The sequence below is a fragment of the Manis pentadactyla genome, chromosome 4, assembly GCF_030020395.1.
Source record: "Manis pentadactyla isolate mManPen7 chromosome 4, mManPen7.hap1, whole genome shotgun sequence".
Taxonomy (NCBI): domain Eukaryota; kingdom Metazoa; phylum Chordata; class Mammalia; order Pholidota; family Manidae; genus Manis; species Manis pentadactyla.
The window spans coordinates 184,134,984-184,146,841 of record NC_080022.1 but is presented as its reverse complement, the minus strand read 5'-3'; the positions used below and the strand labels follow the sequence as shown (position 1 = coordinate 184,146,841).

At 55.0% G+C, this 11,858-nt stretch overlaps 1 protein-coding gene across 2 annotated transcripts; it reads right to left on the bottom strand.

The window, feature by feature from the left end:
• Positions 1-698: 698 nt before the first annotated feature.
• On the bottom strand, positions 699-11,653 carry OTOP3 (otopetrin 3). Of its 2 annotated transcripts, none has more exons than XM_036900001.2 (7): positions 10,815-11,653; positions 6,295-6,678; positions 6,071-6,207; positions 5,404-5,462; positions 5,005-5,123; positions 2,532-3,346; positions 699-1,438 (listed from the first exon to the last, which is right to left on the bottom strand). In XM_036900001.2, exons 1-7 carry the CDS (start codon positions 10,963-10,965, stop codon positions 1,268-1,270), a joined length of 1,836 nt encoding a protein of 611 aa, XP_036755896.2. In that variant the 5' UTR covers positions 10,966-11,653; the 3' UTR covers positions 699-1,267. The 2 variants fall into 2 exon arrangements, with proteins under 2 accessions (XP_036755896.2, XP_036755891.2); XM_036899996.2 differs by having other exon boundaries at positions 6,295-6,711; positions 10,783-11,652.
• Between the last annotated feature and the right edge of the window lie 205 nt (positions 11,654-11,858).

The following is an 11,858-nucleotide window of genomic DNA, read 5'->3' as shown; positions in this document are numbered from 1 at the left end:
CTTGTCTTTAGAGCAGCTGGGGGTTCTGGTCCCCCGGAGACAGTCCCCAGAGGGCCCTCAGTGTATGACTTGTCATTTTCTTCAGTGGGGAAGTAGAAGATTGGACTCTATCACCCAGAGCTTGGCCCCCTAGCCTGTGGCCACCCAGAGAAAGCACCCACACAGGAGAGGCAAGGGGCCTGCCTCTCAGCTTCCTGCATGGCCCCCGGGGTCTCTGCTGGCCCCAGACAACTCCTGAGATAGCACTGAGGGTCCCCGGAGCTGCACTTTGTGTTTGCCAGTGCCCAGCTTCAGAGGGAGGGGCCCAGAAGCATGCAAACCTGGGCCTCACCCGGGGCACAGCCTGCTGTTTGCACTGGGCTCAGGGAGACGGATGGGCTGTCATGGCCTGCCCTCCCCACCCGACAGCTCAGAGGACCAGGCCGCAGCTGCTGTCATGAGTCAGCTGCAGAAAGTCAGCTGGGGCTCTGTCCCAGAGAGGGGGTGTGCTGGTGAGAGGCAGGGGGATGCAAGAGCCCCAGCCCCCCTCTTCCCACCTCCTCCCTTGGATCAGACAAGGGTTGGACTGCTTTAGATCCCTTCTGTCCCAGAAATGGGACAGTCCCAGTCCCCCAGACCTGCCTAGGAGGACCATCTCTTTCCACCATACCCAGAGTGGCAGCTCTGTCCCTGGGAACAAATGCCATGCAGCCTGAATGTAATTGATCAAACAAACAGGGTTTATGGCAGCAGGAGAGAGCTGTTGAACCCTGCCTGGCAGTTAATTAATGACCTCATTAGGAGACAGGGTGGGTGGGGAGAGGGAAGGGCCACCGAGAAGCTGTGAAGCTCCAGGGTGCCCTGGGCTGAGCTTGGACCATGTACTCTTCCTACGGCAGAGGCAGACCTCTGGGGCCCGGCTGGGTAGGGGTTCCCCTCTCCAAACTCCCCAGACTCAGTCATTTAGGGCTAACCCTCCCAGAGAAAAGCTGTGGGGCTTCCTGGGGCATGCCTTGGGCTGTACTGATTGTGGTGGTGAGCAGAGGCAGGCATGTGCCCAATCCTAGATGTGGGCACATCAGAAGCTCAGCGTCCAGACCCTGCCCTTGGTCTTGGGCTGCAGACAGTGCCTTCCCCACGTCAGTGGGACTCTGGGGAGGGGCAGGCTTTGGGAACCCAGGCTGGTCCAGGCCCCCCAGATCGGAGCATCTGCTTACAGGCTCTGGGTTACCTTCTCCCTATCCTTGGCACTTTGGGGTTCTGCCAGGTTTGGGTTCCTTGGGAAGTCTCAGGCCCCTAAGTAGACTTCCACCAGGCCCCCCACAGAGTGCATGCGGTAGAAGACCCCCAGAGGCAGGCCAAAGTTTACGATGGTGAACCACGTCCGGTAGCCATAGAAATCCTTTTCCAGCCCGTTCTCAAACTCGGGGTGTATGCCAAACGCAGGCATCATCCATAGCTGGGGAAGAGAGGAGGGAGTTGAGTGGGGGAGGGGGCTCTCCAGCACATCCCCAGCCCGAGCAAACCCCCACCTTGGGCTTTCAAAGCCACCACCCCCCCGTCTCTCCCTCACCCCTTAACCACCACCACCTCCTTGGCTTGCCAGCCTGAATGAACTCCTCATGGATCATGAGCCCCCAGGCTGCCACCATCCGTGGTACAACCTGCTCTTTCAGTCTGGGCTCCCCTGTGCCCTGATGGCAACCACCTTCTGCTCTTGCTTCATTCTGCGAGTCATGCCTCTCTGCCCCCTCCACCCCAGTCCACCTTCTGTCCAAATTCCACCCATTTCTGGAGGCCCAGGTCAAACCTCACAGAGCCTTCTTGGGCCGCTCAAGCCCGCACTGCCTTCTCTGAGCTCCTACTGCATGTCAGGTCCAGTTTATTTCTTGTGTTCTGACTGGACCAGGGCTTTCACCATTATGGGCTCAAATAACCCTGAGTTGTCCCAGCACTGCCACTCACAGGCTGTGGGAGCATGGGCAGGCCAACAACCCAAGCCTCAGTTTCCTCATCTGTCAAATAGGTGCCTATTGCTTGGCGTTATGTCGTGGTGCAGTGAGATGCAGAGCTCTTGTGTGAAGAGGTGGACCTGGACCTGACAGCCACCAGACATGGAGCAATCACTGTCAACACCTTCCGCTGAGATTCTTTAGAAAATCAGGCACTTTCTGATCCCTTTCTTTGAATCCAGTGGATGATTAATTATTTGGTTATTTCTTAACTGGTCCCCTGGTGTCTTCCCAACTAGACAGTGAGTTTCCCAAGAGTAGGAATCTTACATGTTTGTTTGTAAAGAGCACTTAGCTACATGCTTGGCATATTCATTCATGCCAGGCACCTTGCAGGGAGCTGGGGAACATGCTCAGCTCTCAAACAGCGTGGATCTAGTTGGAAAGAGGCATGCGTCCTTGACAATCAAAGAGACCAGCCCGTCACCCTCGAGACAGTCACTGCTCAAGGAATACGCCTTGATGCATTCCTTCCTGAGTGAGGATTTCTGGGACCACCCGGCCAGCTCTGTCCCCATGCCTCCCAGCCCGTCCACTCACTGTGATATTGCAGAGGATGAGGAAGAGTGAGATCTCCTTGAGCGCCCGCCGCTTCCAGTTGAGGTGGCTGTAGGAGTGCATGTAGGCTAGCGAGGCCCGCTGCAGGCCCTGGCTGAGCTCCAGCAGGGAGCCCCGGCGGGGTGGCTCACCCTCCCGCTTCCCTGCTGGCCCCTCGGGAGCAGCCTCCCAGAGTGGGCGCCGGTGCAGGCCCTCGACTATGAAGAGGTTCTGGGCGATGTGCTGCACAATGAGCAGCAGCGAGTAGGCCAGGATGAGGCAGTTGAGCAGTTCCTGGGGGCGGGTGGCCACAATGGCCACAATGGAGAAGTAGGCAATGCCCATCTGGCCCAGCGCAGCGCCCATCAGCAGCACCACGTCCAGGCTGCGGGTGGGGTTCTTAAGCCTGTCCAGCTCGCGCTCCTCCAGCCCGTGGATGACCGTGCCTGCTAGGCATGCCAGGCTCATGGTGGGCAGCACGGCTACATAGAAGGCATAGTAGAGGGTGAAGTACTCATGCGCGATGGCAGGGCCACTGGCTTCGATCTGGAAGAGCACAAAGATGCACATGCCTGCCACCAGCACCAGTAAACCCAGCAGTGGCCCAAAGATGGCCCCATGCAGGTGGAAGGGCGGGGTGCTGTGGTGGGTGCCTGCGCGGTGCGTCAGGCGACGGCCTACGTTCTTCCACATGACGAAGAGCATGGCACAGCAGATGAGGCAGTACTCGGTGCTGAAGGGGTAGAGCATCAGGTAGCCCTTCTGGAAGACCTCACATACTGTGGCATTGAGGCACAGGCAGGTGTTGGTGTCATTGCCTGGGAGGGGGCAGGGCAGAAAGGGATAGACATTTAGGTGGGCCTTGCTCTGAGGAAATCAGCTGCACAAATCAGTCACATTCCCCTCCAGGTTATGCCAGAGGTGGAAGGGACCCAGGCACCCATTTTTTAAATATGGAAACTGCGGCCCAGTGAGAGAAATCAGAAATCACAGGATGTTTGTGCCTTACAAAGGGATTTGAGACCAAGCTTACATGAAGCACTTTACACGTGATGTCATTAGTGCCCAATGTCACCGCTACAGACTACTTGTTGGGCACAAGGGGAAATTTCTACCATTATAATGGGAGGATCTGGCTGCTACATTTGAATCCTCTGTAGCCCACTCCATGGAGTAACGAGACATCTTGCCTTGCGATGAGGTGCCCTGCAAAGTGGAACGCTGGTGCCAAATGTATTTAATTGGAATCTAATCAAGACTTTGGTCCATGCTTTCAGTTTCTGGGAAAAGCACAGGAGAGGGAAGTAAGGCAAATGCCACCCCTAGGAAACAACTTGACAATCTAAATATCATTAGGAAAAGAGAGATTTAAGGGACTACAACCAAATGCATTGTATGTTTGAACAAACCAACATAAAAGACATTCACGGGCTGACTGGAGAAAGTTGACTCTAGATCAGTGTAGAGGATGGGGATGATGCGAAGGGATTTTGTTAGAAATTATAATAGCATTGTGGAAATATACTTATTTTAAAGAGATGCATATTGAAATGTTTGAGATGAAATGCCATGATCTCTGTAATATAAGTAACTCAGCAAAAAGTTGAAATAAATGTGGCAACAAGTTAATAACTACTACATCTAGGTGATAGGTAAATCCTGTTCTTACTCATCTTACAATTCAATGTTTGAATTATTTATTAATAGAAGAATCCATTATGTCACTTGCCAAGAATTCTCTTTGCACAGGTCTTCTGAAAAGTGTATCCAGAGTATAAAGAACACCCACGTATAAGGCAGGCCATGGTTTATGCAATGGGTGTGTAAACGTATGAGTGTGCTGGGAAGGCTTGGCTGTACACAGGTCAGGATGGTGATGCCATCTGGGGTGGGGGGCTATACACATGCAGGTGTGACTGAATCTCAGACAGCAGTGCTCCCATATAGGTTTATGGGGTACAGCCTCCAAGGGGTAAACTGTATAGGTAGGGGATTGGGCACATGGAACAATCCAGGGAGTTCTCCCTGCCCAGACATCTTTGTGCCTCCTGATATGTTCAGGTACCTAAAATTGTGTTAGGAAGATGTTTCTTTCAGTCCTGGGGGCTTTTTTTTAAGTTTCTTGCAAGTAAAATGCAAATAGCAGGGGTGGGGTGCTTACCTGGACTGATCAGTGAACAGCTCAGCTAGGATTATGGCTAGCTTGCTGACAACTAGATGGATGCCTGGAGCAGGGTGGCAGGTGCCAGCACCTGATGGGGCAGGCCCAGAATGGGGGCAGGATGGATACCATTGGCAAACATCAGTTACTCTTTAGTCATGATCTGGCCTCTCGGGTTTGCTCCCAGTGCTGTAGATTGGCTGAGCCTCGCCTGTTTGAGGGGGTATAGCCTGTTTGCATATGCATGTGTGTGTGCATGTGCGTGTGTGCGAGTGTGTATGTCATTGGGGTTGGGGGTCCTGGTCTCCTCTGTACCTGAGAGTTTTTCCATGAGGGCACTGAGCTCAGCCTCGATCTCGCGGTGCATGGAGTCATTGGTGACGGCCAGAACCCACAGCAGCAGGTCTGTGGCCAGCGTCAGCATCAGGCCACACCTGCAGGATGTGCCACACTCTGCCACGCAGCCTGGGTGGCTCCCCAGGTGCCCCACCCTCACCATCACTGCCTTCAGGGCGACCACTCTCTCCTAAAGTCAGACCCATCTGGCATTAGGACTTTAGGAGGGGCAGCCCTACGGGTCACTTAGGACACACTCCCAGACTAACCCGCAGCCCCAAGGATACCCTGTCCTGGAAAGCTGTGAGGGGCAAGTGCTAGCGGGGAACAGGAAGAGCCCCAGGAGTTACTGGAGGGAGAGAACTCACCCCATCTTACCTAGTGAAGTTGGTCTGGACCTGAACACAGTCCTTAGAGTGTTTCCAGAGCACCCAGGTCTGAAAGAGATAGGGTCTTGAGCCCAGAGGCTGGGGATGGTGGTGGGGCGCTGTGGGGGTATGTCTGTTTACAATGGAAGAGACAGTGAGGAAGTCTGGGTTGGACTCCTGGCTCCACTGTTTCCTTACTGTGTGGTCTTGGGCCAGTGGCAATACGTCACTGAGCCTCGGTCTCCTTGGCTCTAAAATGCCTACCCCTTAGCAGAATGCCTATTTATTGGGGAAATAAAAAGGATGATGCAAACGAACATCTAGCACAACAATTTGTACAGAACAGGAACTCCGGAGGGAGTTGGATATTACTGAGAGTGGCTCTGTATATCTGGGAGTGTGCTTTAGGTATGTGCAAGTGGGTACAGGCATATGTATTTATAGGTGTCTGCATTTCAGTGACACAATGTGTGTGCTGGTGCAGGTACATGCAAGTGTGCGTGGATGTGTGTACAGAGAGGCAGGTCTTTGTGAGGGGGCTGTGGTATGTATGCACGTACCCTGGGCCGGGTAGGGATTTGCTGTGGGGTTGTTCCTATGCATAGATATGGGTGTGTGCATATGATGTGGTAGGTAGAGTATGTTCCTGGTGGCGTGGGGATGGAGAGTTCTGTTACCTGGATGCCGATGAAGATGATCTCAATGACAGGGAAGATGAGCTCCAGTTTTGACTTGCAGTGAATGTGGCTGATGTCATAGCCCACTCGGAAGATGTTGAGGCAGATGGTGCAGCTGCCGAACAGCACCAGGGAGCCTGGCAGGCCAGGCAGCCATTGGCACCTCCCCTAGAGTGAGAGCTCCCTCCCCACCCCCCCCATCCACCCAGTGCCCCAACACTCACCCCGCACCCAAATGGGTCCCGCGTGAGAGTCCTGGTGGAGCACCGGGTGTGGTTGGCGGGTGGTGCTGGCGGTGTAGTAGAGGAGCCAGAGGAGGGACAGGGCCTTCAGCACGGCCAGCAGGATCCACACGTCGCCCAGTGTGATGGCCACGTTGTTGAAAATCATGCTACAGATGAAGGCGCTGCCCAGGAACACTACATTGAGGGCCAGGAGTCCTGAGAAGAGCTGCCCCGCCTTCTGGGCCTGTCGGTCCCTCCGCAGCAGCAGTGCGAAATGTCGCACCAGCCAGGACTGCTGGTGAGGTAAGGTGGGGGCCCCTGTCTCCTCGGCCCCCAGATCCACTTGGTTCTCCATGGCCAGGGCTGCTCCAATCTCCTGGGCTTCTGGAGAGGCCATGGGTGGAATCTCAGAAGGGGCTGGGAAGGGAACAAGGGTCCTGGTTGGGGGCCAGGCTGTGTTCAATTCCATTCCTGCCCCTTGCAGCTGTGTGCTCTTAGGCCAAACTATGCAATCTCTCTGGTTGGAATATTGGAAAAAATAGCAGCTGCCCCATCTACCTTATAGGACCTGAGTCAGTTCAAACAGACCAGGGGATATGAAAATGCTCTGTGTTCCAAATAGACACAGGAATTATTTCAACTGGCCTGAGGACACCACCCCCCAACTCAACACACCACTCCACCAAGCCCTGGCGAGGCCAACTCACTTCCCATCTCAGTGCCTGATCTCAAGAAGGAAAATCATGTCTGTCAAGGGAGCCAGCAACAGCTGCACAGTGCTTGGCCTTAGGGCATTTTCCAGGGCTGGGACTTTTTATCATCCAAAGGCAGCTTGAGCTCTGCTGACTTCTGGGAGGACTTTCACTCCTGAAGTCAGGGAAGCAAGCAGGTGTCCTCTCTTGTTCTGACTCTGCTTAGTTGGGTAATGATTGCCTAGAGTGTTGTGGTGAGAAGGATCCTGAGACTCAGTGTGGATTCGGTGGGAAAGAATGCTGTGGCCTGAAATGCTCTACTGTGGGTACTATGGGTGTAAAAAAATTACTTTTAAAAGGTATAGAAGATACCCACCAGATGCAGAATAGGAATTTTTTCTGGGGAAGGGTGGAGGGTGGAGGGTGCTAGGATTGGGAGTGGGTCGGTGTTCTAGTTTTAAAAAACATGTTACTTTATGTATGTAATTAAAATTAATTTTAAAGTACATTAAAGGTTTAGGAGTCAAGTTCTTTGATTTGCAATGTCTGCCACAGCATGGGACAAGTTGAGATCAGCATGAAATGCCATGCCCTCGACTGTCAAAACTGACTTGCGTCTGCACCCTTTCTCCCCACCCTCTGGCTCCTGGAGGTTCCGAACGCCCAGGACAATATGGGGACACTTTGACCCTTCTCTTTCCCTGAATGTCTCCTGCTACTTGCTACTTCCTCACCATTCCCAAGCTTTCACTCAGGCCAACCCCTTTGTCATCCCTCTCTTGGGCCCAGATCTTGGGTCAACCCTTACCTGCAGCTCAGGGCCCCTGTGGAGCCCAGCCCACTCCCCCTGTGGGTCTTTTGGGTACTCATTTCTTGTGAGACATAGCTCTCTAGAGCACGGGGTACTCTGGTGGTTTGGGGTGCTGTCCTGAGCTGACCCAAAAGGCTTGCCTTCTGCACCCTGACACCCTGAGGGCTCTCCCTTGGCCCTGCTGCTGCCCTCATTTCTCTTGGGTTCTGGGCTCAGGGTTCTAAGTGCTCACTGTCCCCTTTCTCCAGGCTGCAGGAGGCCTGCTCCCTAAGTTCATTATCTTAGCAAGGGGCTCTCCATCTCCACGTCTCCCAGCAGGTACCCAGGTGTCCTAGCCTCTCCCCTCATCCTCATCCTCTCAGGCCCCCAAGCGTGTCCATTCCAGCCCACAAATTTCCCTTAGATTTTTCTCAGCCTCAACTGCTAGCCTAGTCTAGGGTCCCCTCCTTTCTTCCCTGGACTGTTTTCCCTGTCCACTGTGCCCCTCCTCTACTGGGAGCCCCGCAAAGGCAATCACATGCCCTCAGCATAAAGTCCAAACTATTCAGCATGGCCTGCACAGCCGTTCAAAATGAAATGAGGCAGTGTATGCTTAGTGTGGGCTTGGAGCACACAGGTGTTCCAGGCAGGGCAGCTGCTGTCGCTTCCTAGTATAGCCTTGATTTAATCTCCAGCGCTGCCTGCAGACCCCACTCCCTTGCCGGTGAACAGTGCCATCTTGCTGCAGTTCCCAGAGTGCCCTGCTTTTGCTCACCTCTGTCTGCCCACACCCTACCCTTTGCCCATAGCACTCACCACTCAGCCCTTGGCTGACTACAGCTTGTCCTCAGGATTCAGCAAAGCCCCACTTCCTCTAAGCAGCCTCCCCTCCACCCCCATGCCAAGGCTGGATTACGTACCCCATGTGCCCCCGTGCTTGTTGCTGGAGCACCACCTGTCATGCTCTGTTTTAATTAGCTATCCTTTAGTCTGTCTTTCCTTTTGGACTCTGAGCTTCAGGAGCTTTCCCCTCTGTAGCCACCAGAAGACCCTCACCATGACTCTAAAATGCAGCCTCTCTGGGCCTTCTTTCTCCCATATGCAATCTGCTGAATATATATCCTTCCTACTCTTCTTTTCTGTTATAAATAGAATAATAAAACTTGGTCCTGTCTCAAGGATTTTAAGAAATTATTTTCTCCCCTTTTCCCAGTCTTCCCTGTCTTTGCTCTAGTTCTGCACCCTCCCTGTCCAGCCCCTATCAGCACACTCCAGGCACCTGCCCCCACATCTATTCAGGTCCAGCCAGAGGGCTCCACATTTCTTGTGTGGTCTCATGCCTCCTGCCATCACTCCTGGAACCTGCTGTTCCTTCTGCCTTGTCTGTCCACTGCCCTCCACCAGGGGCTCTCACCCACCCACACCACCCACTTTAAGCACCTCTCCTGGGAAGCCTTCTCTCTCTGCTCTAGCATCTATTGAGAGTGTGCAGTGTCTGCGGGGTACTGTGGGCGTGGTTGGCTCCCCTCAAGGTCAGGAGCTCCTCCTGGGCAGACACCAGGTCCTGTTAAGGACTCCCAAACCTAGCACAGGCATGATGCTCAACTACTGTTTGCTGACTGACTTTGGCATTTTCTGGGGAACTTTCAGCACCACAGCCATGGACAGAGACCCTTCCCTGGAACAGCTTTCCATCACGGCCCAGTCAAGGAGACTTTCTAGATGATCTTTCCTCCCAGGCTTCCCCACCCAGGTTGAGCAAGTGTGAGGCGCACAGGGACAACTCCCTGCTCCTTTTCTTCCAACCCTGCCTGCTCCATCTCGCTTCCCCAGAATCTCCTTTGTCCTCCCGAGGCAGGAGAGCCTAATTACGAACCCAGATTCGCACTTGTCTGTGATGTTGGACAAACTACTTAGATGCTCTGTGCCTCAGTTTCCTCATCTGTAAAATGGATATACAATTATGGGATGGTACCTGGTAGTAGTAGGTGCCCAATAAACATTTCTTAAATGAATAAACGCATTTCTTAAATGAATAAATGCATAATTAATGCATACTACCTACCTCAGGGGTCTTGTCAAAATTAAATGATTTAATACATGTAAACGCATGTAGAGCCATGCCGAGCACACAGAAAGCTCTCAGTGTTAGCTAACGCATTTCCTTCCAGTTCTGTCGAGGTCCTGGAGAGGCTGCAAGGGTCAGGATTACTGGTGAATTTCAGGAGTGGTTTTTATTTGGGCTGCAGGCCTAGAGGAGACCCTGGGGGACACCGTTTGGAAACCCCTCGCCTCAGGGTCCCCACCCTGTCTTCCCGCATCCCCACTCGTGGGATCCATCCCTCCGGCGGCCGCTAGAGGGCCGATCAGTCGGCCTCGTGGGAGGGTGCCGGGGTGGGCAAGCAGGGGGTCTCAGGAACTGGGCGAGGCGCCCGGAAATGACAAGGAGGAATCCACCGCCCTCTGGCACGCCCCTCGGCGCCACGCCAGCACCAGGGAGGGCCCTGACACCAAACTGGTTTGATGAAAACCGCGGAGCCGTCGGGGCGCGGTGCTTGGTCAGGAGCGCAAGGCCAGCTGCTGGGGAGGCTGCTCGAGCTTCGGGATTTCTCCCTGAGTCACCCCAGGGACCTCAGACCCGCGTCCAGGCAGCCCTAACCCCACACCCTGTTTCCCAGGGTTTCTCGCCTCTTCCTGACCTCGGCACCCCTTTTCGTCTGTATGCCCCCTTTCGGCTGGGTTCCGGCGCGCCCTGCTGACCTTTGTGTGCCCCCAGTCCGCGGAGCCTGGCCGGGATGGGGGACAGAGAAGAACCGGCACCCGGGTCGCCAGGGGTTGGCCTCCCTGAGTCATCCTGCCCTCCTGCCCCAATCTCTACAGCCCCGTGTCCTCGAACCCGACTTTGGGGGCGGAGTAGGTGTGGCTGTCGAGGGTGGGCTCGCTCGGAATGTTCCGCCAGCAGTCCGAGGGACTCCTGGCCATAACGGCGCCGCTGCGGAGCCTTACCTGAGGCCTGCGTGGGCATCGCCGCTGGTGGCCACCGACTGCGGGCGCAGGGCCGATCGTCCGTCCAGGTGAGGCCCCTGAGCCCCGAAGGATGCCCCCGACGTCCCCCGCCTGGTGGGACTGCGCAGCAGCCGCTCGGGCTCCGCGGCCCATCGATTTTTCTGTTGACTTTGGGGATCTCATTAATCCTTCCTTAATTACCCCACCGGGGGTTCCGGCCCCGGCCTTGCAGCCAATAGCTAGGCGGCTGGACCGGCGGGCGGAGCTGGAGGCGGGACAGGCCCGGGCAGCATGGTCTGGGGACCTGCGGGCAGGACCTCCTCCTGGGTGGAGTGCGTGCAATGTCCTTGGGCCACAGTACAGGCCTTGCGGGGTTCGGCCACACTTTCCTCCGCCTGCCAAGCAAAGACTGGAACCCTCCCCCGCCCCCCGCAGGTCTGCCTCTCCTTTTCCTGTACCCCACCTGGCACGAGGGTGGGGCAAGGCCTCCCAGCAACCTGCCACCTCACATGGCCCAGCAGCCTCTCTCCACTAAGTCAAACGTGAGCGTGGAGGCCCCATTGTTACAGGGCAGAAAGTGGGAGGGGTGGGAGGTCTGCCTGGCCTCCATCACTCCTCCTGCAGCCTCAGAGAACCCTCATCCCTACTCTGCTGTCAGCATCTAGGCACATTTTCCTCTGAAGTCCCCTGTCCTCCAGGTGCCAATGCTCCCACACGCTCCCACAAAATGCCATCTGCCCCCACTCTAGCCCCCACTCTAGCCTGTCCCCCCTTCACCTGACTGTGGTTGGCCACCGATTCTTCCTCCTCTTCTAGCTGCGGAGGCTTCTCTTTCAATCCCTCTGCTCTGTGGCAGTTCCTCAGTCTCTCTCCGGGGCAAGCCCATCTCTATACCTTCTGGAGGGTAGAAGCCCTAGGGATTTGGAGAGGAACCTCAGGGATCCCCGGGGAACAGGGGTGGTGAGTAAGAAGAGGTCCAGGGGGTGTCTGCGTCCCCCAATTCCTCTTAAACTAAAACAGCCCTGTTTATATCTATGGTATACACTTGGCATCCTGAAATATTTTATTTGAGGGAC

What these genes read in the sequence shown, in the direction of transcription:
- OTOP3 (XM_036900001.2), bottom strand. Translation starts at nt 10,965, where the DNA reads ATGAGATCCCCAAAGTCAACAGAAAAATCGATGGGCCGCGGAGCCCGA. An exon ending in GGGACCCATTTGGGTGCGGG is followed by an intron (nt 6,208 to 6,294) that starts GTGAGTGTTGGG and finishes CTGGCCTGCCAG; the next exon opens with GCTCCCTGGTGCTGTTCGGC. An exon ending in TCATCTTCATCGGCATCCAG is followed by an intron (nt 5,463 to 6,070) that starts GTAACAGAACTC and finishes TATCTCTTTCAG; the next exon opens with ACCTGGGTGCTCTGGAAACA.